Here is a 27,249-nt window from a genome sequence, read left to right as displayed (position 1 = left end):
ATATATTACTGGCGAAGAGCATAATCAATCACCTATAACCAACAAAATCTCGGACTCTAAAATATGTCGAACTTCAGTTTATACACAATTTACATTATTGCTGTCGAGGTCGGAACAATGATATGAAATAGCGTAAAATACGTTGAAAAATATTCCTGGTTTCACGGGTAATATTCCTTCTTTCAGGGAAAATTGTGTTATCCTTGTTATCTTCATTTCGCTTAAGAAGGTCTTCCTGGTGTTTTTGTACCTCTGCTTCTTTGTATACCGAGGCTTTAATCTCTTGGATTTCGCAACCACCAATGCATTTTTCGTACATCATCTTATATCCGTCATCACACCGTCTCACATACTCGGATCCGAGTACTTCACGTTCATAATGGTCCACAGCCACTTGCTGAGAAATATGAATTATGTAATAGATTGCGTGCAACTGTTAGTGTAATTAATTTGATGCACGCGTCGTCCATATGATCTGCTTGGGGCGGGAAATGCATATAGTGTTGTTTGTTTTTGCCGTTGGGGTATCCGAAATTAAATGTACCATCAGAGAAGACCACCACAATAATTATACATTTGCTTCAGTTTCAATATGTAATACGAGCTTTACATGGGCCTTTTAACGAAATATATTGGTATAACGCCATTTTAGAGACATTGATTCATTCATTGGTGATTATTAGCTGATTCGCAAGTCGACATACATTCATGATTATTAGCTGATTCGGAAGTCGATAGACATTCATAAGTATTTCGCTGATTGGGAGGTGATATATAGCATTTTGGGCCGTACGTGATTCAATAAAGTTACAAGTCGTGGAGACAGAAACAAAAATATATTCGTCAGTGTGATCCATCGAATTCGTGTGCAAGAGACAGGCTTCGTGGTACGTCAGCCAACAAGGCCGTACGGCGTGGTTACGCCGGTCGCCGAACGCAAGGGAACACGCAGCGAATCGTAACCGCAACCTTCTGGAGTCAATAATACATCTTGGAGTCAGATACACAATTATACAACTACAAACATTCGCTCTGCGTTATATGGTTGACCTTCCGACGTTCAATTAATCAAGACCGACCGGCCGACCGAAGACAATCAAGATAAGAATTCGCCTTGAACGACGGTAAGAAGGATCAATCAGCAATCAGTGACGAGTAGGGTTCCGGTAAATATCAATTTGCCTCTGATTCGAAGCGATAAAATCGATCCATAATAAAAACCATGATTTTTTTGATTTTTATTACTATTTTTACTTAGAACAACTGAAACAACAACAACAATGAGTTTGAGACGATTGAAAATCATCTAAATGAAGGTGCTGCGGCAAATCTCATCAACTGAATAATTCGAGGCTCTGAATCTTCATCTGCGTACTGGAAAATATTCAACCCAGCAGAGAAATGTTGGTGGCTAGGATTGTCCGATATCTGTTCTAGTACCAATCCGACATGTTGCGTCAAATCAGCAGCATCCGTAACGGTTGCATCTTCAGTAGCATCTTCATCATGAGCATAGCTGTTGATGTCTGGAGTGGTCTCTGCCAGCAAGGCGTTGATTTTTCTCATCGCCTTTTCCACTTTGCCAGTTCCAGAGTCAGTATCCATGAAGTGATCTTTCACTAGAAGCATAACTTCAAGATTTGTTTGTGTTAGGCGATTGCGACTCTTGGTTGCAGTTGCTGCCGCAGATGACCAAAGCCTCTCACAAGACGCAGCATGTGGAACGCACGAAAGAACAGTCCTGGCGAGTTTTGAAAGTTCCGGAGAAACAACAGCTAAATCCTTCCAGAATAATGCCGGCCGTGCCGTTAAAAACGGTACCCAGATAGTGGATTCTGCATCAAAAACTCCTAAAAAAAATCAGGGTAATATCAGAAACGTGCAGTGATAGGTGTGCAGTGTGCACTGGTAGACTCACCTTCTTTACAATCATAGTCGAACCAGTGTTTGATGAGGTTAGAAGCAGATTCATCATTGAAGCTTGGTTCTATTTTTGAAAATATTTTTTTGGCCAGATCCCGAACTAGCCTTTTGCCAGTCATGTTCAAGCCACAGCCTCTAACTCGGGGATCTAGAACCCAGGCCACTAGATGATGGTCCTCGACATAGTTTTCTGTTCTTCGCTGCATCTTTGATAAAACCAGACTCTTCTCATCAGCATCCAGAGCGGTAGTCTTTTTTATCTCAAGCTTGAGCCTAATCCAGCCTGATAGGATTAGCCCAGCGGAAGTATTGTCCAATTCTGAGATGGCTGTAAAAATGCAAGATTTACGATTCAAACATATCACCTGTTTAACTCTTAGTTAAATGTTGGGGAGTAAAAAGAACTACAGTCCTTGTTGTTTCCATTAAGAATCAAGATGTTCAAATTGATCATGTATTGTGGTGTAGCGGTAATATCAGTTTATCATCAAGGAATGCAAATTATTTACAATATAATTTGAATGAAGTAGCATAGTTATGATTGCCAGTGTCGAACAGACGTCTCGTTACTTTTTTGCTCAGAGTGTTGTTCAACTGCCTCAATATGAAGTTTTTCAGCAACTAACCAGTAATGACATAATATGGCTTGAGTAGACCATAGATCGCTTTAGTATCTTCCCAAAATTTCTTATCATTGATGATTGTTCGGACAGTACATGCACTCGCTGTATTCAAGTGCGGTTTCGACGTTTCTTGAACAAACACAACCTTCAAAATAAGATGACTTCATGCAAATGTCACAGAAATCTATGAATTACTTACTTGAATAGCTGTTTCAACATTTATGACATGCTTCAATGTTTCAGAGAAGGAATACCATCTTGTCTCGCTAGGTAACCACATGGGGATCTTTTCCCGGCCCATATATCGAGAGATTGAGCTACGGAGAGCAACAGATCGTCGGATGAAAGATGCAACAGTGATCACCTTTTCAACTATATTCCACACACGACTGATGCCCATCAGGTCTTTAACGAGAAGATTCGACTGGTGAGCCAGACATGCACCTGTCAAGGTTATGCCCGATTCAGAATTCTGAAAAACAAATCTCATGGTTATACTAACTCCAAAAACAATGATTACTATTAAAACCAAATGATACAGACATACCTGCACGAGCAATCGTCTCGCTTTCACATAAGCGCTGGCGCTATCAGACACAAAGTTGAGCAATAGTTTTCCATTGGATTTCATTCCAAGCAGTTCTTTGCTTTTTGAATGACATCTTGCACAATGTCTTCACTTCGTTTGGTTGGATCAGAGGGTTCAACCGCTAACAGTTTCTTTGAACCCAACTCATTAACAATGATCCAACTTGAAAAGCTGCAAAATAGAATTTGAGCATGTTTTATTTTACCTAGATGAGATTTGCTATCAGACAGGCATGCATATTATGCAACATACTTTTGACTGGAACTACTTGTCCATGTGTCACTAACAATCGTCAGAGTATGAGCATTATTGACAAATTGTTCAATTGCAGTGGATACTTTTGAGTTGAGACCACATAGTATGGAGCCGGATGCCTGTTCTACGCTCGGCAAATAAAAATCTGGTCGCAACGAATGACAAAATCGTCTGAAATGCTCGTTGTTTAGCTGATTCCAAGGTATATTTCCTGTGTAACATAAAACATGATGCGGGATATTATCACTAAAAAATGAATGTCCAAATGCATGAATACCTGAGATAAATGACAGAACAAGCGACTCGTAACTGGAATATTCTTGGTTCTTCGTCAAGGGTCTAGTCACATAGTTGGTTATAGTCTTCTGTCCAGAAAAATCTTGCTGCAGCGCATTACTAGAGCCTGGGCCTTCATCAGATTCTTGGAACTCTGACCTCAACTTCTGAGGCGTCTTCTTGCAAGTCTAGAGATATATTCAACATAAATCTGATACAATAATCCACACTTGATTTATTAGACTCCATGACTGAGAAGGTTCAAGCCGTCAAGGGAGCGTGTACTTTCTTATACACAGCATGACCATGACAAACCACGGTTGCCGATATTAATATTGATTCATCACTACGGTATAGTGCGATCATTCATCACCCATACCCGTTGCCCCGAAGACTACCAAACCTTACCCTAGCCCCAAACCTATGCTATCTACAATACCCCAGCCATAATTGCATGATACGTAACATCATAACCCTATAATTATTGACGCCATAAGCTGAGACATGTTCATGGGGAACACTAGCTATTGATAATCTTGTAGTTGTGGATGAGGAAGTAGGCTCAAAAGATGTTGTCTAGGACTATGTGCTAAGTATCTTTCGGTTGACGCGTTACAGATCAGATATTACCACATCAAGCATAAGCAAGGGTTTTTAGATATGCAAAGAGAATTCGGTAGCAGTGCTGCGCCCATACCCTGTCAACGTATTACCATGCACATACAGTATTCAAGCGATTACATGAATTGGATTCACTCATAATACAGTAACATGGTATCTTACCTGCGTATGAGTTTTCATTCTGCTTACTTGACCCATCATATCAGCACCGCAATAAATGCAAACAGCTCTTTTGCATCGCTTTGGCATTAGAGATGCGGGAATCTCCCGATATATACTCCAGATTGAGTTTCGTTTTCGCCCTCCCACCATCGCCTTGTAAACAGCAGCACCACGGACACACCGAATCCACAACAAAGCTCAAGAACTGGCTGATCACCGTCACCGCCTATTGCGAGCACTTGTTCCCGCCTTGCCCTCGATTCGCTAAACCGTGCCGGTACCGGTGACGAAAAACGATGTCCGGGTTGTGTCAATATACATTGGTTGTCCAAAAAATATATTCACGCGTCTTTTTAAAAATAAAAAATAAAAACCAAAAAATCATTTATATCAAAACGGTAAAATTAAAATCAAAAATCAAAGGAAAAATCATGATTTAAATCACACTGATTTAAATCAGCCTGATATTTACCAGAACCCTAGTGACGAGGACATACATCGCGACGTTCTCGCACGAAGAAATTAACAAAAGTCATCGCGACGTTCTCGCACGAAGAAATTAACAAAAGTCATCGCGACGTTCTCGCAAGAAGAATTGACAACGAAGATTCGCCCTGCACGACGGCGAGAAAGACCAACCAGAAGAAATGCAGTGGAGTTGTGCTTTTGACGATCAATACGCCAGAGAGAAGACAACGTATGCAGTGTCAGAAATCGGTCGGAAAGCGCAGAAGTTAAGCAGATTTGCGGACGGTGGTGCTCCAATCATGCATCACACGGATTAGAAAAATGAAAGGTAGATCGATTTTATTTTCTTGCACTACGACGTTAGTTGGTTGCTGTTATTGGGATATTAACAAAGTGTAGTTTAGTAAAGTAACTTGCAATCATTGGTTTCTAAACCCAGGTAAGGGTCGCATTTCCTGCGAGTCAAATCCTACGCTGTTGACAGCGGTAGGACGCAGGTGCTTATATAGCATAATGTTTTGATTAGAGAAGTGTGCGGGTAAACCCGTAGCATGAAGGCTACCCTATTTATTCGATGCCATGATGCATCCAATAGCTGAATAGCTTGATATGTATGTGTGATGAATAATGATATATTGCAAGCCTTATGAAGAGATATTAGGCCTCTGCCGTACGACGATACCCTTATGTTGAGTATATCATTGAGAAAATATGCACCGCGGTAGTGCATGATATTTACAAACATTGCTTTGCATGTAATACAATAAATAGGGCACACTCTCGTTCTGTTGGTATATACCAATGTTAAATGCTTCGTGATATGAATTAGGAAGTTTCATATCAATTTAAAATAAAATGATTGCAGGTGAATATTCGAATTTTTTTTATACCCATAACAGTATCTTGCTAATTAGTTCGTGTGCGAGTGATATTATCGGTTTTCTGAATGCCCAATGTAATGTATCCTGTAATGTTGCCGTAATATCGTGTATGTGTTGTTTTGAGGTATTAAGTGATGTTTGTGTCTTTTGTGATCGCCTAATGCTGTTGATTGTATTTCAGTAGTCTGCATAAACAGACTGATGTTACTTTCCGCCATTTGATGTAGATAACGACGTGCTCGACGATTTCGTTCGGCAGTTTCCGCCCGTTGATGCGGACAAAGTGGTACTAAACTCCGCGGTAACCCAGGGTGACGTATGTATATTTTCGTCTAGTAGTGATGACAGCGATAGCAACGGTCCGAGTAGTGTTAGTGATGCGTCTCGAGAGCGTGTATCTGATTGCTTACCTGTTGATGTTGATCGCGTAATTTGTAGGCGTGAATCCCACGTGCGCGATAACGCTAAGACCCAAATATCTCGTGATTGCAGAACTCTCAACGAGTCAAGCCCAAGATATACGTCCAGAGGGAGACGAATTGTTAGACCAAGACATTTGAATGATTATGTGTTGCAGTAAATCGCGTAGAATAGAGATACGCGTGATGGAAAATTGTGCCTTGTGCATTAATACGCTGTGTAAATGCAGGATTGCTGCATCATCGATCGTCGAATCGCCTTAAGTAAAGATATGCGTAGTGAAAAGCGTGCTTTGTGCATTGATATATAATGTAAATGCAGGATTGCTGCATCATGTTGTGACTCCCCGTTGTAGAATGTAAGGTGGGGTCACCGAAGCTCATTGCTGAAGTATGCGTTGTAGTAATAAATGCTGACATCAAAATGTTAGTCTCGTGTAGGCTCGGTTGTGGTCACGGAACGGTGCGTCATATTTGGGATGGTCACTGTAGAATGGTTGTTGGATTGCCATAAGCCCTCTGTTGTTACGTAGACGCGGTGCGAACAACACGGATTTGGTAGGAATGATTGCTGTTCCCGCTGGACGGGTTAACAGTAATGATGAGAAAGTAGAAGTAAGTAAATGACAAGGAATAGCAGGTTCTGTGGGTTTTGAAGCATGATTGCTGGATGAATTATGGTGTAGACCTTGCATACACGTAGATGGTATTCGTCAGCGCATATAGACTGGTTTCGTCTATGAATTACATTGTATATGTTCCATCGTGTTTATCTTTATTATTCAGTTTCATTACTTTGTGGTTTGAATGCGAAGATACCTTTAATGTATCCGCTGCCCCGCTTTTGTGCTATTGATATTTTAGTTCTGCAATTGTGTTTAATGGTGGTATGTTTTGCAAGCAATGAGATCTTGAATGTCTCTATGGTATCAAGTTTGGGCTAATTATTATGTATTTTATTGTATTGATGATATAATACTGTTGTTGCATGCGTAGTGACTGTTAATGTCACGGTTGTAACGCTTTTGTGCTGGTTGAATTATGTATTTTATTTCTTTGGTTTTGTTAGAACGCTAACTATTGTTGATCTGAGTTTCAGTTGCCAGTAGGACGGAACGATGATATTGCGAGTCGTTCCGAGATGGTAATGTAAAATAGGGTGTCCGAATGCCACGCTTGGATGGTATTTCGTTTCATTAGTTTACTTTTGCCCCTGTATATAAAATCGTTTCCTGTCTCCAATCCCTAGGATTAGCTTCAGTCCCTATGATTAGCCCCAGTCCATATGTTGTATAACCCTAGGTATGAGATATTTACCAATATATTCGTTTTTTTTACACCCAAGTTCTTTTGGTAGGAAGGGGGAACTTTTAACGAAATATCTTGGTATAACGCCATTTTAGAGACATTGATTCATTCATTGGTGATTATTAGCTGATTCGCAAGTCGACATACATTCATGATTATTAGCTGATTCGGAAGTCGATAGACATTCATAAGTATTTCGCTGATTGGGAGGTGATATATAGCATTTTGGGCCGTACGTGATTGGCAATAAAATTACAAGTCGTGGAGACAGAAACAAAAATATATTCGTCAGTGTGATCCAGCGAATTCGTGTGCAAGAGACAGGCTTCGTGGTACGTCAGCCAACAAGGCCGTACGGCGTGGTTACGCCGGTCGTCGAACGCAAGGGAACACGCAGCGAATCGTAACCGCAACCTCCTGGAGTCAATAATACATCTTGGAGTCAGATACACAATTATACAACTACAAACATTCGCTCTGCGTTATAGGCCTCACCTCCAACGAGCGCTTGCAATCTATGACATGGCAGCCTTCTGAATCTGTTGACCTGATATTAGTTTCGTAGATGCCTCATCATAAATACACACCTGACCCGACGATATATATTAGTAATTCGCATATACCCGGTACTTCAGGTTTATGAGAAATTTATTGCTGTGACATCAAAGGGATCGGCAGCCCTTGACGATTACGTGAAATTCCATCAATCAAACATTAACTGAAATGTTCTCTCACCTTATTTAATTCTTGCACGATAGCCGAAACAATTTGCCGCATGACAATTGAGAGCTTTGCCACGATGTCTACCTGTGGAAAATTATATCACAGGTAAATGAATGAATGTTCTTTAATTATACTTTGGTCTTGTCCACGACATAGTTTGGTATGGTATGAGAAAAGGAAATTTCCATATTCGAAATCCGCTTCACTCGTTCCCTACCATACTTACAACTTTACATAACTTAGCCTTATTGTTGCATACAATGTTTGATACATTTTCCATACTTTCTCAGTTGACCTATATCTCAGTCATTATTTTATTTTGGATGGATGGAAATTATACGGCGTTTTACTTATAAATATATTCCATATAATTATGTATTTAAACAGCACTGCTGCATCGATTCCATTCACAAACTCATCGAAACCTGACCGTAAAGTATATGGGGGATTTTTTATGAATCACTGCCACCAGTAATATGTAGGTACCATCGACAAAATTAGATAAAACAAAAGTAACGTCTCATTAGATTTGATATCAGTATCCAGTTTTACATCACTATAATCAATAAAGATCGTCAATATTTCCCCACTTAGTCCGTAATCAAACTCATTACCCTCAACATCACTAGGAAACAATTTATGTATGTATCTGTAATCAAGGAAAACCAGATTTAATCAAGTTAAAATGCATGTTGGAGGTTGACTTGGCGTAACATAGCCCCGAGAAGCTTATTTTAATGATATTGATACATAAGTCATAATCGATATAGCGTGATGATAATCCACGCGAAAAGCAGAAAATCATTTTCAAGATCAAAAAGTTTACATATAATTATGAATGCTACATTTTCAATGTCTACAGTTTTAAGACTCTTGTTGGCCGTTTGCAGAGTTGGAGTTACGATAAGGAATGTGAAACAACAAAACGCGATAACGATCGGATATCTTTCGCTTTTTTATTATACACATGAGAAAAGATGTCCATTCGTAGGCGGGCTGCTCATCTTTGCTGTCTTAAAAATATCTCGACCAGTGAGGGTGAGTCAAATCCAGAATTTGAGATTTGAACTGAGATCTGTAATTGAATGATTTTCTGAGGTATGCAATCGATTTGAAAATCAGAAATAACATTTTTGTCAGTTTGGGCATAAATGAAAAAGTCTATAGGCATTATGGAATGATTAGAGCCATATTTTAGGGTTGTTCAAAAATAATTCTTTTTTGCTTTTTGGTTGAAGTTTACTGGCTATTCGATATTGGTATTTACGCAATGATGCAAACAAATAACCTGCAATGTGTACTAGTACCCATAGCGTAGTATGGTCCGCTATGCTAGTGGTCGGCAATCTGTCAGTCGCGACCCAAAATATGGTCGCCACCACTTACCATACTCAATTTATTACTGACAAAGCACTGAATTTTTCTAGTACGCAACCAACAATAGCATTCGATTGATAACCTGTATTTTAACTTATGATTTTCACCAAAATAGCAACTTGCAATCTCCGTGATTTTCACCAAAATAGCAACTTGCAATCTCCGTAACGCACCGGCGAGTCTGTGCGATGCTACATACAATTTTTTGCCTATAGTCTGTGTTAATTCACTGGTACGATTTCCATCATTACTTCCAATTAAGTCACACTGCAATGTTTGTAGACATTTTTCCGATTGAAAAAAATTAGGAGATAGAACCCGATCTGGACTCTACAATTATACAGACATAAAACAATGTCGTGTTAGATTTGAATCACATATGAGACTTGATCATTTATACCTCAACTCTACTTTTGGGTGTCAATGCAATCAACTTTCGACTATGTCAAATTTAGTTGTTCGATGACTAATTCCGGTTTGAACTATACATGACTATGTTAAGCTGGAATCAGTGGATCCCAACAGTCGCGTTAACAGTGGGTGAACGCTGAATCAAATTACTAAGTTTTCGTGTTTATGAAATCAACTCTTTATTTGAAACTCATTAAAATCGATCATTATGCGTACTTTAAATTGCGATATTTCACCGCAATTGTGCATAACTCACCAAGTTGCTACAAAACAGGGAAAATTCATGACGAATTCAGCACCAAACGGCCGTGATAAAAATGTTTACCCTTTTTACGCCAACATCTAAGCCAGTGGTTTTCAACCGGTGTGCCATTTACGTGTCGCAAGTGTGCCGCGAGCGATTTCTCCGGAATTTTGAAATTATGCAAAAAATAATTCTAGGCTATAGCAAACGATCAATAATTATAGAAATCGAGCCCGATGGGAAGTTTGTATCGTGCCGACACTTCCGCGAAAATGTATAGGCTTGTAGCACAACGCTGCGTTACTGTCGACGAATATGAGAGTTCAGAAGTAAGGTTTATCAAATTATATCAGTTTACAAACCTCATCGCCTGAGGTTGTAATATTGGTTTGTTGGAAATATAATTGAACTGCGCGTGGCTGCCAGTATTGAGGCATGCCTATCATCACGCGTGCTACACGATCTGCGTGCAAATGCATTTTATAGCCTGGTATAGCCTACCCCTATACGCCTCGGTATTCGTTATAGTGAGGATATCCGGCCCGATTTTTTTTTTTCAATTTTGGCCGTAGCTAGATGAGTACTTTTTTGATACGGCCGGAGCCGGATCAGTACTTTTTCGATACTGCCAGAATCTTTATGGATAGGCATGACTTGTGTAACTAAATAACTACCAACCAAACCGAGATGAGCGGATAGTGCTTTTTGAGAATCCGAATCCCTGCGGCAACTTTATAGTCTCGGAGGAATTCTCCCTCCAACTTCGAAGTGCTCAATCCCATACTCCGAGATAATCCGAAGAATCTCGTCAAGTATACGAAGTATCCATATCGGTAGAGGTAGGCTATGGATTCAAAGACTGCAGGTATACAAACTGCCTCTCAAGGCAGAAAGCAATAATGATGCTCTGCGAATGATATTGGGCGCCTTCAATTTTGTGAACTACAGACACTGCTCCACGAAAATGCCTTGCTAGATCAATGGGTTAAGATAGCTCATCATTGGAGTGGCAGGCATGGTACACTTGGTGATGTGTTTTACTAAATAAATGTGATAATATGGCTGGCCTTAGAGTATTGTCTACTCCCCAGTCCCCAATTGCAGTGCAGATGGCTGTTCTTTATTCACTCGGATCCTTGGCAAACATTTTGGCATGTTACCCGTCATAATACAAGGTGTCAACTATCTGTGTTTTGGTTTGTAATCAATAGTCACTTCAGGTCAGAGCTATTCAAAGATATATGGGGAAAAGTTACATCACTCCGAAAATATCCGAAACAAAATCTGTAGTAATCTCCGACTCCGCTCTGAGTGTCACAAAATCGGCAAAAATCTCGTCCGAATACACTCCGACTCCGCCCCGATGCTCATCACTGCAACCAACCACACGAAAGTAACCGCGAAGCAAGTGCGTAAATAATGAGCCGTATTTATAAATTCACGGAACCACCATACCGTGTAGGGCCGGATTTCCGGCCGGATCCGGAGCCGGACCCAGATCAGTACTTTTTCCTGATACGGCCGTAACCGGACCAGAGAATTGAAAACCGGATCCGAGTCGGACCAGGCAATTTGTCGATACGCGCTCCGCACTAATTCGTTAACGGCGATCGTGTTGACCTCTTCAACCCAACGCAGCATTTGGCAGATGTATCGTCAAACAATTCGTATGAAATGGTATCTAAGGGCAGCCCGAAGTGTCTGTGAAGTCGTATATCAAAATGACCCCCTTTACTTTCGCCTGAATGCGCCTTGTTTGTTGTAATCACGAATGAACGATATTCTGGCCCGAGGAAAACGGCGACTTTTAGAAATAGTAAAATGGAAAAGTTTATCTCAAAATAATGGATGCACAGAAACATTTTGGATTCACTGCAGAGGTGGTCCCATTAGTCGGCGTTACCACTTGGCGCTACTAGGTATTCTGGTAGTTTGCAGGTGGCGTAAGCCAAAAAAGTTCAGAACAACTGTGATGGTGTGCCGTGAACTATTTTTCATTTCCATAGGATGCCGCGAGGTCAAAAAGGTTGAGAACCACTGATCTAAGCTAACGTCTAAAACATACGACATTCTATTATTCTAGTAAAAGCCATCGCATGCGAACTTGATGATTTATTTATTGCTGACGATATCCCCTGACGAGAGTCAGGCGAGAAGCTTCGGGAATAAATATTAATGTATTATTCAAATGTGCTAACTCTTATAATAGTTTAAACATTACTTGAAATATGTTCCATATTTCGGGTAATCAAATATGGTCACATGTAAATGCCGATTTAATCTTTCAATTAATTGGGATCGCTTTATGAATAATTAGTTGTCAACTATTGTGCTGTGCCATGGTATAGAACAGTATTTTGGTATGTAATGTACAAGTATGTCATGGTAATGAAACAATAATTCCATTGCGGTATATAACAGTATTAGCAGGCTCAACTGCACCGTAAATAGGTAATATATTTCATTGGTTAATATTAGTTTGTTGGTTCGGCAGCTTAATTAAATATTGGGCATACACGGAGATAAGAACATTAAAATGAGGCTATGACTTGTGCTTCAATACCTTGTTATGTACCAACCCCCAGTATAGCGGCTGTGCGGAAAAGGCTTTCATGTCTTGTATGGATAAAGATTCGTCCAGGCATGTAATTTTTTGATATATCAGTAATGAATCGCGAAATTCATTCTTCCATCTCACCAGAAAAATAATTGCATTAACACGGAGAGAACGATAGATCTTTTATGATATTATTTTTCATCGACTTTCGCGCAGCCGAGCATAAATATACAAACAGCAACATGGAACACGAAATAATAACCAACCATTCAGTTAGGTAACCAATGATAACTATATCAAATCAAAATTCAGTTGGGCTACATAAAATAAGTTGGGCGATTCGAAGAATCACTTGACATTGACGTTTTTAATACCTGTATCATATGTGACTCCGTCACGACACCAATGGCAGTGGTTGGCATCACGGTTCGGACTTACTTCTACGTGTCGGAGGTTTTATGCGTTCCTTATCGCCGACCTCACCGCAATCGCAGTGACTTAAAAGGACCAATCACAGTGCGCCGAGCTAAAATTCGGCACCAAAAGAAACGATGATGAATCGCGCGTTACAGAGAGTGCCTGAGAGAGTGCAGGAAACTTGAAGACACGAATAAATGCATTCATTATACTGTACAAAAAATTGGTTTTTCTTGGAGCACAAAACCTTAAACAGGCTAAATGCACCACGGTTGTGTATAATAATAATAACTCATTGTACGTTTAGCTTTGCATTTGGTTTTATCGGACGTCGAATAAAGATCTAGCTTGTGTTGTGTTTGGAGAGGGTCGCAATATATTCGTATTATTCCAAACATTTGAAAAGATAATGAACTTCTGCATTTCCATGCCAATATTTATTGGCGTATGTTACATAAATGTACTGCATAAACCAAGTCAGGACTTATCGCTCACACCACTCGCTAACATATATACCTGAATTTTTTTACGCATTAATACAATGCTTTTTTCAGTCTCTTGCAGTAAGCTTTCAAGGTGATAATATTCTTTGGTAAGATCCGGGAATATCTTATTTAGAAAGTCAAAGTGCATTGTCAAATATTTATCCGCGTAATCTCTGCAGAACTCTTCATTCTCCTGGAAATATAATGAAAATTCATCACCCGATTTGTCATTTTCTATCATGGAACAACTTTTTTTTTCCAGTGACACGGACATGACCACTCTATTGTACGAGAATACGGCGGAATCAAAGAATTGCAATGCACACCAATATCGCGACTGGATTTCCTCTTGGATTGTCGTCGGCGCACCGTGAAATAATTTCTACTTTGTTTGCGACGCAACAGTATCAATCCATAGTAACTATCAATGACTATTTTTTCTTATACTTGTATTTCTACATACAATTGACTAGTATGTTCATATTGAAATAAACCTGGATATTCTCGGCTGACACTCGTCAGGGGTATTCTTCAGCAAGTAGTCGTGAATTGGAAATAACAATGTATATCATTAATCGTGTCCAAAATTATGACGTCATCAGCATGGAATTTCGAATGAGAGAGCGCTCAATATCATTAAAGTCAAAATACACCAACCCAAACTCTGTAAACAAAAGGAGTTCGTGTACCACCTGAAAGTAGTACATTGAACGCCCTCTCATTCGAAATTTCATGCTGATGAGTCATATTTTGTGATACGGATGTTGATATACAAAGTTCTTTCCAATTCTCTACTAGTTGCTGATGATTACCCTGACGAGAGTCAGCCGAAAATATGTGGGTTCATTTCAATATGAATATACTATTCAATCGAATATTGAAGTTCTGTACCTTCAAGTAGCATTTCAATTTCTAGTATCCAATGAAGTTCGACGTAGTTATTGTAGAATCAGCACTAGCAGACACATAGCTTATTACACGATTGCATCCGGTTGTGACAAGAGTAAATCGTCGCGGTGGCATTAAAGTAGCTTATGTCCATTTTTACTAATTTCGAAAACCATTTTTACAATTGATAGAAAATCAGGTTTCTTGTTTGATTTTCATAGTTTTACCTATATCCAGGTCATGTTTTTGTTTTTCACACTGTTTCAAAGTTAATCACGGCCAAGCTATGTCCGAACGAGCATGAAAACTATACATAAAGATAATTTTCTCAAAATTTGTCATATGGACTACACTTTAATATCACGGCGACGATATACAAGGGTTACACAGGGCCGTAAACGACCCGGTTTGTATCTCGGCTGTAGAAATACTCACAGATTGGATACGGCTCGAGCTATCTATATTGCGCTGTGGATGACTGTGCACAACGTGGTTCAGATTCAAATTAGAAATTGTGAATCTGATCGCAAATAACGCGATACGTGAGAATTCCCGCGATAATAAAAATTTGAAATCTCCAGTCTTAGTATATCGTTTATAGAGCCTTATATCCGAACAGCCGGTTTTCATAACCTGCTGAGAAGTTTAGTAGATATATCTGTGAATTCTCTGAGATATTATATTACGTCGATGACAGTAAAGCCTAGAAAAATTAATGGTTCGAGAAAAACTACTAGACATACCTCGCCAGCTTGAAATTTTGCTTCGGCCTGATCTTCAGTCAAACATTTACAGAAACTTTCGACAACCTCATTCGCCAGGTCAATATATCTTGGTATCCTCAACTAAGAAATATTGGTAATTATTTGGCAAACAAAGACCTTCATTCATCTTTCATTTCTGAAGGAAGTCACCGCATCAACTTAATGCAGTGGTTCCCAACCGGGGGGATTCCCCCTTGGGGTGATTTTGAAATTTTGGCTTTCTTTCTGGCTTAATTTTTAAGGGGAAAAGTGGCTTTGGCATTGTATCGGTATATACACTGGATTCACTAGGTCTTTAGATTTTTATGGTATAGAACTGTTAAGTTAGTTCTTTATAATTGTTTCTTTGGCATTGTATCGGTATATACACTGGATTCACTAGGTCTTTAGATTTTTATGGTATAGAACTGTTAAGTTAGTTCTTTATAATTGTTTCTTTGGCGGATTACAAGATAGGTGTATGTTTAAATACCTTTCGTAGCTATTACACCCCCTGATAAAGTGGGGCTCACGAGATGTTTTCGTTGGGTCCGCGACAGCCTCTCGAGCAAACTGCTACTAAGCAGGATAACGACAAGCCGAAGGTCGCTAGTGAAATTGTTTAACTTTTTAAACCAACATATGAGCTAACGTGAAAAACATACCGTACCAAATTCATCGAAACAACTCAAGTCCATAGCAAGCGGACTTGGTGATTTATTTTTGGTCAGCGGCTACCCGACCGGTAAAAACAGGTCAAATTTGACTGTACTTTATCAAAGTTTAGTGCGGTCCACATTCGCCATAATTCGGACATATCTGAATATGTTTGGCCAATAATTGCTCAGTCAACAAATAGTTACGTGTTAAAAAGCACATTTTTTTTAGTAACAGGCAACTTTTTCATAGGGGGGAATTCTAGCTCAAATATCGGCCAAAGGGGGCACGAGAGAAAAAAGGTTGGAAACCACTGAATTAATGGGAACAAATCTACTCGCGTCACTTAAGCAACGTCAGATTGCTGATGAAAAGGAAAGAGGTATTCGCAAAACTTTTGAGGAGACTTTCTCCAATCCATTATGGCACATGTATCGCAATAAATTGCAGTCCGAAATGCATTAGTAGGATCGATCACTTGAATAGTTTAAATGGATCGCGAGGACTACGTCGCCAATTTATTGGTATGCAAGTCATCGCTTTTGAAATCTGCTCTGGTGAGAGCCAAGACGCTTCACATAGACTGCCTATTTTGATATGCTGCAAGCAATTTGTTGACTAAGCAATTAGGCATGCATATGGTCGAAGTCAGAAAATAAACTGACCTCATCCGCCCTGTCATTTATATTAGGAAACGGATATAATGGAAGATACGACTGAAGTCCAGTAATCTTTGTAATCTGCTCCCATGCATCCAATAACTTCACGTTCAAATACTTCAAGCTTAATTTTTCGATGCTCTGCAGATTAGTCGACCAATACTCGCATAGTACGATACGCCGCATCTCTTCGTAAATATCTTGCATGTCCTGATCATTCAAGCTTAGTGACTTTATTTCCTAAACAAAGGTAAGACTCAGTGTTATATTGTGCAATAGCATGTCATTGTAATGAGGTTTTTCTCACTGTCCAGCCCTTGTGTTTTCCCTTCCGATTCCATTCAGATTTCGTCTTAACACAAAGATTTATATTATTAACATATTGCAAGAAATAGAGAATGTAAAGGGGCAATCAATTATTTACTACAAGTGAAATCTGCTTTTGGCAACATATAGACCAGTGCTCTTCAACATTTGTCGTCGTGGTACACCCGTTTAACGTTTACTTGAATCTCGTACACCCCTGGTCCACATAACACGCTCATTCCGTGCTAAGCCTAAGACAGGGGTGATCAACCTTTTTGCTATTCATGGCCGTATTTCGATTGCAATTATAGCATACATACAACCGCCCTCTGGCGTATAATCGTCAAGGCGCATCTCGAAATCATATACTCACGATAAATGGGCTATGGGAAACTTGACACCGCGGATATCCATTATGGGGTTCTTTGACATCACTGATTCATTGAGATATACGTTGCGTAAAGAAGTTTTCTGATGTACGGAAACTTACTATGTCTATGCACCGAAATGTGAGTATAAATGCTAGGAAATGTCACCTGGACTCCTTTTCTACCTCGTCTATACTATTGGTTGTTTCATATGATACCGTCAAATATTTATGCATTCTTAGCCCATGTGGTGGGATTAACTGATAGAGCGGATGTAGAGGGTGTCTTTGAAAATTCGCGGTACCAAATTAATGATAATACATATTAAAGGTTTATTAAACACTTTGTTGCATGTTGTTATTTTTGAAGTCCCATCAGGATTGTAAAAGCATTTGCTTCTGACATCACGAAAGAACTGTAATTTACAAACTGCGTACAGCTGATATGAACACTGTACTATTGCACACCCAGTCATCGTGTTCTGAGGCATAAACGTGCCTATTTATTGTGATAGCTAGTCATTGAACCATTTTAATGTGGGTCTGATACATCCCATGGTGTACGAAACACCCGATTGAAGAGCCGTGATATAGAATATGTCATTGTCGACTATTGAGAATGCGATTCAACATAATGCGGCACTTGAGCATATGACTTTATAACCGTGACCGCAACCATAAACGTCATACTATTTATAGAAATTGGGAAGACTTTTATTAGTTCAAAATGAATCGTGTAGCTGCATTTCTTGAAAGCGCGGCCGTGTCTTGAAAATATCCAACTGAAATTTGATAGTTCGGAAATACATTTCCTCGAAGATTGTTGGTGGTGAGTGTGATAATAACGGGTATCGCTCCCGCCAACTTTGGATATGATCGCAACAAATATGGCACCAAATTGAGAAACATAATTTTAAGGAACATTTAACGTCCAACCTTGTCTTTTCTATCTGCCTACCCATCTTGAATTATTCTGGAATAGGGGTTATGCATATCTCCGAATAGTTTGTTTTTCTAACAAATATAATCCAGCGCCGCTACAAAACGTCTTTAAACCGAAATATGTTTGTATCAATAATCTATTAGGAATTTGAAAATTAAAATTAGTGCGCGCAGTAAAATACTTCATATTAGTTAGACGGACATTATGTTTATGTGAGTCTTAAAGTTTTAGCAGTTATGAAGAAATACTGGCTTTTGATTTCTCTAATTCAAAAAAATACAAATTTGGTTCTGAACCATTTTGCAAATTCGGAGATTTTGCGGTCCCCTGAAAATGATTAGTGGACCCCCGGTAGAGACTTGGATTTTTCGTTTTTATTGTATTAGTGTGATCAGAGCTTCACCGCACAAATGCGAACCGCAGAGGAAAATATGCATCCGATAAATAAATTCCAAGTCATAATCGGGTGCGTCTGACGAATGAAGTTTATCTGGTACGTTTAGGCAATTCAAATATATATTTCCGCTATGCCCACAATCCCGGTGAGAGGTCAAAAATAACAACATGCAACAAAGGGATTATTAAAAACAAGAGGATGCATCATCATCATATACCAGTTATTCTAATCACGTCAGCTGAAATTGGGTAAATATTTGACAGTGATATATGAAACAACCGATATTATCGACTATCGATATTATCGATTTTCCAGTTGATTTTTTTTTTCGCGCCTTGTGCGACTAGAAAAGGACTCCAGTTGCCTTTTCCTGCGAGATTCCCAATAGCCAATTTCACGGGAGTATGTGACACTCTCACCGGAATGAGTCCCTATGCTATATATGTAGCCCCTATGTATAACCGGTATGAATAGCATAAAGGTTGAACATCCATAGATTACGCTTACTATGAGGAATCGGTGTGTTATGTACGAGTTTCGAACTAACGGTAAAACGGTGTACCACGACGAAAACGGTTGAAGAGCACTGCTATAGACAGAACAAAATGATTTAAACATGGGTTTGATGGTCGGACATGCGTTAGAAACATTAACGAGATTTTATAAGCTGGTTATCTTAAATATATTCGTCAAAATTAAAATAGGTTTTGCCGATTCTTAAAAAAGGTTGGAAATTTGAGTATTCGGGCCGTGATCAGCTAGTACAGTGGTTCCCAACTGGGGTGGAATTCCCCCCTTGGGGAGAATTTTGAGATTTTTAGGGGGGAATCTGGCTTTATAGGGTAGCAACGCAAGATGCTCTGGGTTCACGAGATTTTTTGACTTTTATGGCAGAAATGTAAAGTATGAAACTAGTTCGTTACAATTGTATGTTTCTTTTGGCAGATTCTTAGCCAGGGTTGCCATACCGTCCTTATTTCTAAGATTTGTCCTTATTTTGAAGGCCCACGTCTTAGAAAACTCGACTGTCCTTATTTCTAAGAAATGTCCTTATTTTCGACTTGCGTCCTTATTTTGTCTTATTTTCAACCACTACAGAACTTCGATCGTTTTCCTCTGGTATTTGTGTTGCATAATATTCATAAATTATGCTTTTGTATCGAGATTTTATGATATCATAAAGGAAAGGAACTCTCGTGACGTACACACCATAAGATTAGACTTCCAAGTGGTGAGAAAGCTCGGGCCGTGATTGGTTTCGTCTGTACCAAGCTACCACGGCGGACGTCATTTTAGCAGTAAACAGCAGTACCAAGTTCCTGCTGTTTAGTCTACAGCAGAATAAGCTCAAGCGGTGGGGAAGGCCGCATTTAAGGCGTAGTGAAAAAAGGCGCAGTGCAGTCTACACATTGGTTAAAAAGTAGTAAAGCTATTAATAATTGAAATTTTTTTCTAAATTATATTGCACTTGCACACATAGTTTTAGCTACTAATAAGGCTAAATCTGATTAGTAAAAATGAGCAGGCGTAAAAACGTTTTTCGTGACTATTATGAGAGAGAATTCAAAGATATCTAACGAAGTTCCAAGGGCGAGTGTTTCGCACATAGCAATATCTGCAATTGTGACATTAACCTGGAGGCTATAGGAAAGACCGCTATTTCAACTCACATTGATAGCCCAAAACGCAAGAAGTGTGTCATAATGATTAATTTGAGCCAGTCGATCAGCACCAACGACCACAGACGACAAGGCAGCTGCTGCTGCAGAGGGTACCTGGGCATTCCATAGTGTCAAACACCAGCAATCATTCCTCACCAACGATTTCACATCGCAATTGTTCAAAACAATATTTGCCGATTCCAACATCACAAATATTTTTTCGGCCAGGACCAAGACTACAAGCATTGTTACTCGAGTTCTTGCTCCATACGCTCAAAAATGATTTTGTCTAAACATGGTGTACGGCCTTTTTCCATCTTGGTGGACGCCTCTAATCACAACGAGGTGGAGAAGTTTGGTTTATCACCCTATGGGGGGTGGGAGGCAAGATCAACGTTTTTTTGGGGGGGGGGGCTGACGAAGTGCTGTTTCGGCCCTGAGTAAAGATAAACCTAGACCTGAGCTCTCGTGAGATCCATGAAGCATTTTCTAATAACAAGGAGTTGCTGGAGCAGATTGTTTTTGGCGAAAAGTATGGAATGTGATATGCTACTGCTCGTATAAATACAAAGTATGTTCAAAAACGATTTTTCATGCTAATCTAATTTTTCGACTGTCCTTATTTTTCGGTCTATGTCGATGGCAACCCTGTTCTTAGCTATAGATATATGGTTAAATGCTTTTTATAATCTTTTTTTTCTGTAGAAATTCCACCCCCTGAAAATGTGAGGCTCGCGAGAAAATTTCGTTTGACCTCTAGAGACCAAATTGCCACTAAGCAGGGAAAAGTCATGCCGAATGCAGCACAGAAGACCGCCTCGGAAAATATTCATCTTTTTAGACCAACATCTGAGCCAACGTGAAAAACATGTGAAGTCATCGATTCAACTCAACGTCATCGCAAAAGCAAACTTGGTGATTTATTTGTAGTCAGGAGCTACCTAAACGGCAGAAAAAACATGTCAAATTTAGAGCAATGCTACCATAACGGAAAGTGATGACCTAATTTCTTTTGATTTAGTAAATCCCCAAATAACAATAAATAAACCTAGTGCTAAATAATTGATATGAAAGTAGCCCGCGGTACTTTACCAAAGTGTAACAATGCGGATCACATTCGACATAGTTTGGGCATGCATATCTGAATATATTTGGGCATATATTGCCCAGTCGACAAATGGTTGTCGTAAAAAAGCACCATTTTTAGTCACCGGGAAACTTTTTCTTAGGGAGGAATTTTGGCTCAAAGATCGGCCAAGGGGAGATGAAAAAGGTTGATACCCACTGAGCTAGTAGATCTATGCTGATTCAGCGTTTGTTCAACTTCAATATACACAATGCTCACAGCGTCATAAGCAGCATATCAGGCGTACTGTGTCAAACTTGCCTCTTCACGTACTTTTCACGTACTCAAAACTTTTCACTTTTATTATTCATTTGGAAATTTCAGTATGAATGAGTTGGAGAGCGAATTATACCAAACTGCGCACAGAGAACGAATCTTATATATTTAATCGAGAATCTTTTTTTCGTGTACAGCACTGAAAATTGAAGTTCTACACTCTAAGTTTTGAAGTGTTGCTCAACCCGGAAAATTGAACACGAAACGTGATCCAAAAATTGAACGCCTAAAGGTGTTGCGAAGTGTTTAAATTAAAGGTGTTTACCTAAAAAGTGTTCAGTCTCAAAGTGGCTGGTTGACTAGTCACCGGAACGCAGGGCTCAAAATAAAATCAGATTTTATTGATTCAATAATAAATGACGTTTATAATACCCAACCTGGGTTATTAAATACGTGCAAACATTCAAATTTCCAATAGCTGCTGTGACAGGGTTTCATAAATTCAAATCAGCAGTTGAAACCGTTTCCGGAATAGTCCATGAAATTACGAACATCACAAATGATTAAGAGCAAACTCACAACAAATATCATGCAACTCGCTCAATCATGAAAATGAATGCATTGGGATAGTGATAACAAAATATCATTTAGTATCTGAAACTCTTGTGACAGGGGCATGGACTCAAATTAATTGGTTACGTCCGTTAGCGGAAAACATGATCAACAGCGGAAAATATGATCATCACAAATCATTACAACTTATATAAAACTAATCAAATTATGGTTTGTAAATTCCTAATTTTATTATAAACAAACAAACAATGAATGTATCAGTATCACTACCACTACCATGATAACCAACCATAAGTATTTTTTCACTCTTAATGAAATTGGGCCTGCTAACCAGGCATCAAAAATATTCTAGTGCTTGCATTACAAGTATTTGTATCAGGTTAATGCCAATCACTTTAGTTTGAACAACAAAGAATTGTTTCTTTGAGTCCATACAAATTCTGCAGATTTATAGAAAAGATTTTGTTATTATTTACCAGTCTGCTGCAAAAAATGAAATCTGGAAGTCATTAGGGCATTGGTTCTCAAACATTTTTGGGCACACCCCACTTATGATAGCAAAAAATTTCATACACCCCTTATCGTCGTATCATAAAATTAAAAAAGCAACCAGAAATCCCAACGGATAGTTGGATGGCAGTGACGGTAATGGTTGTTGATGAGAGAATATTCAAACATTAAATTCTGACCATACACAGAGAAATAATTACAAGCTGCCATGTGCGAAAAAGATTTTAGTTGACTGCGGCTTCATGCCCCTTCAAATGCTTTCTCCTGTTTGAGAACCACTACTTAAAGGTGTGACAATCCAATGCATAGCAGCTCAAAACGTCAACAATGTTTCTGAATACTCCATTTTCAATGAAGCATTTTTATATTCTTGCCATCAGCTGCAATCCAGGCTCGGTGAATCTCTGATTTGTGGCGTGTCATGGTGTTTGCTTCTTTTTACTGGTCGACTCCAAGTTGCGCTCCTTTAAAATGTGATTAAATTCCAAAGTTTTGAATATGTCAATGAAAATTCTAAATTTTATGCAGAAATAAATATAAATATTTCGGACATGTAGGTTACAGAAGCACAGGAAAGGTGCTCGGATACATGTGAAATCCAATCACTGAGCAGGACTAAAATTAGCAAAACGACTAATAAAAATATCCTTAATTAGGTCTGCTTTTTTTTTAATTCTGCCATTTTGACAGTTACATTGACATTCAGACGCACAGGCAACTGTGAGAATGCAGAACTGTAACTCAGAATGAAATTTATAGCAGAACGTTGCAAGTCTATGTAAATTTGTATGGTCCACAAAACAAAAAGATTACGGTACCTGTTTCAATAAGACATGCGCTCGGGTCTTGGATTATATTCGTTTGTCTCTCAATTTGGCTTAGAGAAGGAGACAGTTGACTTCATCAACCTCGTTTTGCTGAAAATATAATTGATTGCAAACAAGATCTGACAATAAATGTAGTAGAACCGTTGTTCCTATGGGTTCAGATTTCCGTTATAATAATTGACATACGGTACGGTAGGCTTTACATATAGCTTTGATTCTAAGATTTTATAGCTGCTTTGAATTGAGACGAGAAAATATATCAGACAAAGGACACATTGATTGTCTTTAGTACAAAAACTTTGTGACATCTTATCGAAGGTGTGAATACTTTTCCTTCATTGCGGTAATTGTAACTGTTGTAAATCTTTCAAAATCCTTCATTTCTGATTAAATTTAATTAACGCAATTCATTGGAATTAGCAGGTTAAGGGAAATGATCTCAATTTGATGTTCACCTAGTCCTAGTATAGTTTAGTAAGCAATAGTTTAAATACAAGTTACACCGGATCTTTACATTCAACTACACCTCTGTTCAATGTACAGTATACAGATCAAGCCTTTCATCAGCTCATATGGCATATATGGATAGTTTTTGAGAAAATTAGGACTGCAAAAACCAGCACATTGCATAATCAATGGTGATATATGAAATGAATAAATAGACTTACATAATCACATGTTTCCATGGGTTCTTGAGACAAAAGTATGTATCGCAAAAGATGACTGCACCGGCACAAAATCCGTTCAGATGACTCCTCACGTCACTATCAACATTGTCTGTCAGCGCACGCAAGGTAGAACCAGGGGCTCTTTTCGAAGAGTCGACATCAGTTGGATGAATTTGAGGATCAATCCAAGACTGTTGAAAAGAAAATAATTGTTTTAAAAATTTGCTATACAAGGGAACTATTCAATATTCGAACAGCTTCTTCGAGGTACGAAACTTCAATATAAAATTGAATAGTATATGCATATTGAAATGTGCCCAAATATTTTTGGCTGAGACTCGTCAGGGGTAATCATCAGCAACTAGTAGAGAATTCAAAAGAATGTTGTATATCAACAATCGTATCACAAAATATGACGTCACCAGCATTCGGTATTCACGCAGATATCAGACTGGATACAATTGTATGTGACAAAAGGGTGTCTTTCATAGAACAATTAATTGATGGAATGGAAAGTTGCATGTCACCTTTCCACCAATTTTACTCCAGCACGGGTAGCATACTTTCCTGGATTGTTAATCATTTTAGTGAAATTTTACCAGCAAACATTCATAAAAATAACCTAATGCAGCAGAATCAAATTTATTATCTAAGGATATACCAGCTTACTTAAGAAACGTTGCGATGCTTACCAGTATTTTAAACACCAAATGCATTTCAAAATGGTGCCAATTGCAATACATACTACCTGAACATTAGGGCATTTTCATATTCTTTCCATCAGCCGCAACCCAGGCTTGATGAGTCCCTGATTCGTGGCGTGCCATGGCGGCTCCATCTTTTTACAGGTCAAATCCAAATGCTGCTCCTAGAAAATATGATAAACACCAAAGGAAAATTGTAAATATTATGCAGAAGTAAATATAAATATTTCACACAGGTAGGTTACAGAAGCGCAAGAGAGGTGCTCAGCCCCCCAGGTTGAGAACCACTGACCTAGCCCATTATAGCTCAGTAAGCAATAGTTAAAGTACAAGTTAGATGAGCTCATTACGTTCAACTACATCTCTGTTCAGTGTTCAGTGTACACTGTACAGTGTACACAGATGAAGCCTTTTTCAGCTCATACCGAATAGTCCGTAGGCTACTCTGCGAGATGGTTCGTGAGAAAAGTAGGACTGCAAAAACCAGGAAATTACATAATCAATGGTGATATAAAAAATAAATAAATAGGCTTACATAATCATATGTATCCATGGGTTCTTGAGACAAAGGTCTGTATCGCATAAGATGACTGTGCCGGCACAAAACCCGTTACGAACGACTCCTCAGTCCTCACGTCACTGTCAACATTGTCTGATAGCGCAGGCACGGTAGATCCAGGGGGCTCCGTCCAAAGAGTCGACATCAGTTGGACGAATTTGAGGATCAATCCAAGACTATTGAAAAGAAAATATATGTTTCAAAAATTTGCAGTACAATAATGAACTACTCAGTAATCACGTAGATATCCCTTTGTGGACTAGCGTAACAAATTCGGTACATACCGAATTACATCATTTTGTACTGACTTCACGCATACTTGGCATGGCCACGACGGCCGTCGCAGAAAGTACACATTCTGAACATCCCTTTGGCGCCTTTTAAAATAGAGTGTTTGGAGTGAAAGGTGGGTGTCCCGGACGTTGTTTGTTTCATTGGCATGTCTGAGTGAAGTCAATGGACCCACGTTCTTTGTTGCTTCGCGGTCGAAGAATTTGGTGAGTATATTCGTTTATAAAAATATGTATAGGATTCTTTACACCATAAATCACATAGCCAGAAGTGTTTTGGATCAATAATGTGTTATACTTCTTGGCAAAGTTGAAAATGGGGAGTGATGCGAATTTGCGTCATTAGCCCTTTGTTGGTAAATTCTGACAACATTCCTACTACTGAAATATTTCCATATGGAATAGGTATTTACGTGAGAAAAGAGGGGAATAGATTCACCAACTTCACGAGTCAAGAAAGTGCCTTGATACATCACATAATGACAATAAATATGTAAACTAACTACTAGAATAGTGCTAAAAAGTAACAAATATTGTCAATAATTTCAATCAGAAATTGCTGTTGCGGAAATGGATACCAGATGTGTTTATGGGGAAAAATCACTCATCAAGTGACGGTAAACTGGAAAGGCAGTAAAGATGGTGGCAGTGATTCTGACGATGAAGAACGTTCTACTGCAGCAACTTCTGCTGCTATGTGATAAATGAGTTCGGATGAATCCTCTTGTACCGATGAATCTGATGAAGATTCCTCAATCGTGTTTTTAAAAGTAGGGAAAGGGAAAACACCGGGTCATAGCATGTACACCGCATGAACCGAAACGAAAACCAGTATGGAAAACAATTCAAGGTGAAAAGATCCCTGGCTACTACTTTCCTAATGGAAGGCAGAATTGCTCGACAGTGACTATTCTATTTCTTCTCCGCACGCATATATCGAATATTTTGTTGGAGCGGAATTGCTGGACTGGATTGTTTATGAGAGCAATTTATTTGCCGTTCAAACTAATCCAACGAAGGCAATGTAGATGACTGGAGACGGTATTGAAAAAGGCTTGGGAAGTTGCATGCATATGTCTATCGTGAAAATGCCAAGATCCTATTTGTAATGGGCCAATGATACTAGATATGATAAAGTTTCTGACATCATGTCCCGAGATCGATGGAAGCAGATCAAATCTTTCTTGCTCATAGTTCATCTCGCATGTGATTTTTTGCAGTAGGATCAAACGTGCGATCAAACATACTGAGTGGCGGTCAATTCAGTAATGGCACAGACTTCAGGACAAGGAGAGTGAGATTTGTAGTAAAGGAGGTTTCTCTGGCCGGCGTTAGTATTTGGGCAGTAAAGTGGTATGACAATCGCAGTGTGATACTGGCCAGTACCTTTCTCAAAGCTAATCCCGTTAGTAAAAT

At 39.0% G+C, this 27,249-nt stretch overlaps 3 protein-coding genes and 1 long non-coding RNA gene across 4 annotated transcripts in view; all 4 read right to left on the bottom strand.

Annotated features, from left to right (window-relative positions):
- Positions 1 to 94: 94 nt before the first annotated feature.
- LOC145441247 (uncharacterized) lies at positions 95 to 16,448 on the bottom strand. The gene is made up of 5 exons (XM_080319072.1): positions 16,383 to 16,448; positions 15,371 to 15,472; positions 13,771 to 13,932; positions 8,261 to 8,332; positions 95 to 397 (listed from the first exon to the last, which is right to left on the bottom strand). The coding sequence occupies exons 1-5, from the start codon at positions 16,446 to 16,448 to the stop codon at positions 95 to 97; spliced, it is 705 nt and encodes a 234-aa protein (XP_080175198.1).
- LOC145444821 (uncharacterized) lies at positions 1,224 to 4,670 on the bottom strand. The gene is made up of 4 exons (XM_080322845.1): positions 4,450 to 4,670; positions 3,668 to 3,854; positions 1,919 to 1,987; positions 1,224 to 1,850 (listed from the first exon to the last, which is right to left on the bottom strand). Exons 1-4 carry the CDS (start codon positions 4,597 to 4,599, stop codon positions 1,303 to 1,305), a joined length of 954 nt encoding a protein of 317 aa, XP_080178971.1. The 5' UTR covers positions 4,600 to 4,670; the 3' UTR covers positions 1,224 to 1,302.
- Positions 16,449 to 16,530: 82 nt separating the features above from the next.
- LOC145444849 (uncharacterized) overlaps positions 16,531 to 27,249 on the bottom strand; it is a 29,646-nt gene continuing 18,927 nt past the window's right edge. Inside the window, exons 5-6 of the mRNA XM_080322890.1 lie at positions 16,994 to 17,038; positions 16,531 to 16,926 (exon numbers count right to left, since the gene is read on the bottom strand). Coding sequence (XP_080179016.1) covers positions 16,654 to 16,926; positions 16,994 to 17,038 — 318 coding nt within the window. The 3' untranslated portion in view covers positions 16,531 to 16,653. The remainder of the gene's footprint in view (positions 16,927 to 16,993; positions 17,039 to 27,249) is intronic.
- On the bottom strand, positions 22,083 to 25,794 carry LOC145445083 (uncharacterized). Its single transcript, XR_013916880.1, has 5 exons — positions 25,520 to 25,794; positions 25,029 to 25,148; positions 24,281 to 24,471; positions 23,604 to 23,702; positions 22,083 to 23,249 (listed from the first exon to the last, which is right to left on the bottom strand). It is a non-coding gene; the product is annotated as an uncharacterized LOC145445083 (long non-coding RNA).

Source organism: Botryllus schlosseri, chromosome 1 (genome assembly GCF_051294905.1).
Source record: "Botryllus schlosseri isolate E-star chromosome 1, Bs_hap1, whole genome shotgun sequence".
Taxonomy (NCBI): domain Eukaryota; kingdom Metazoa; phylum Chordata; class Ascidiacea; order Stolidobranchia; family Styelidae; genus Botryllus; species Botryllus schlosseri.
Note: the sequence above shows the minus strand (reverse complement) of the source record. Positions and strands in the feature narration are given on the sequence as shown.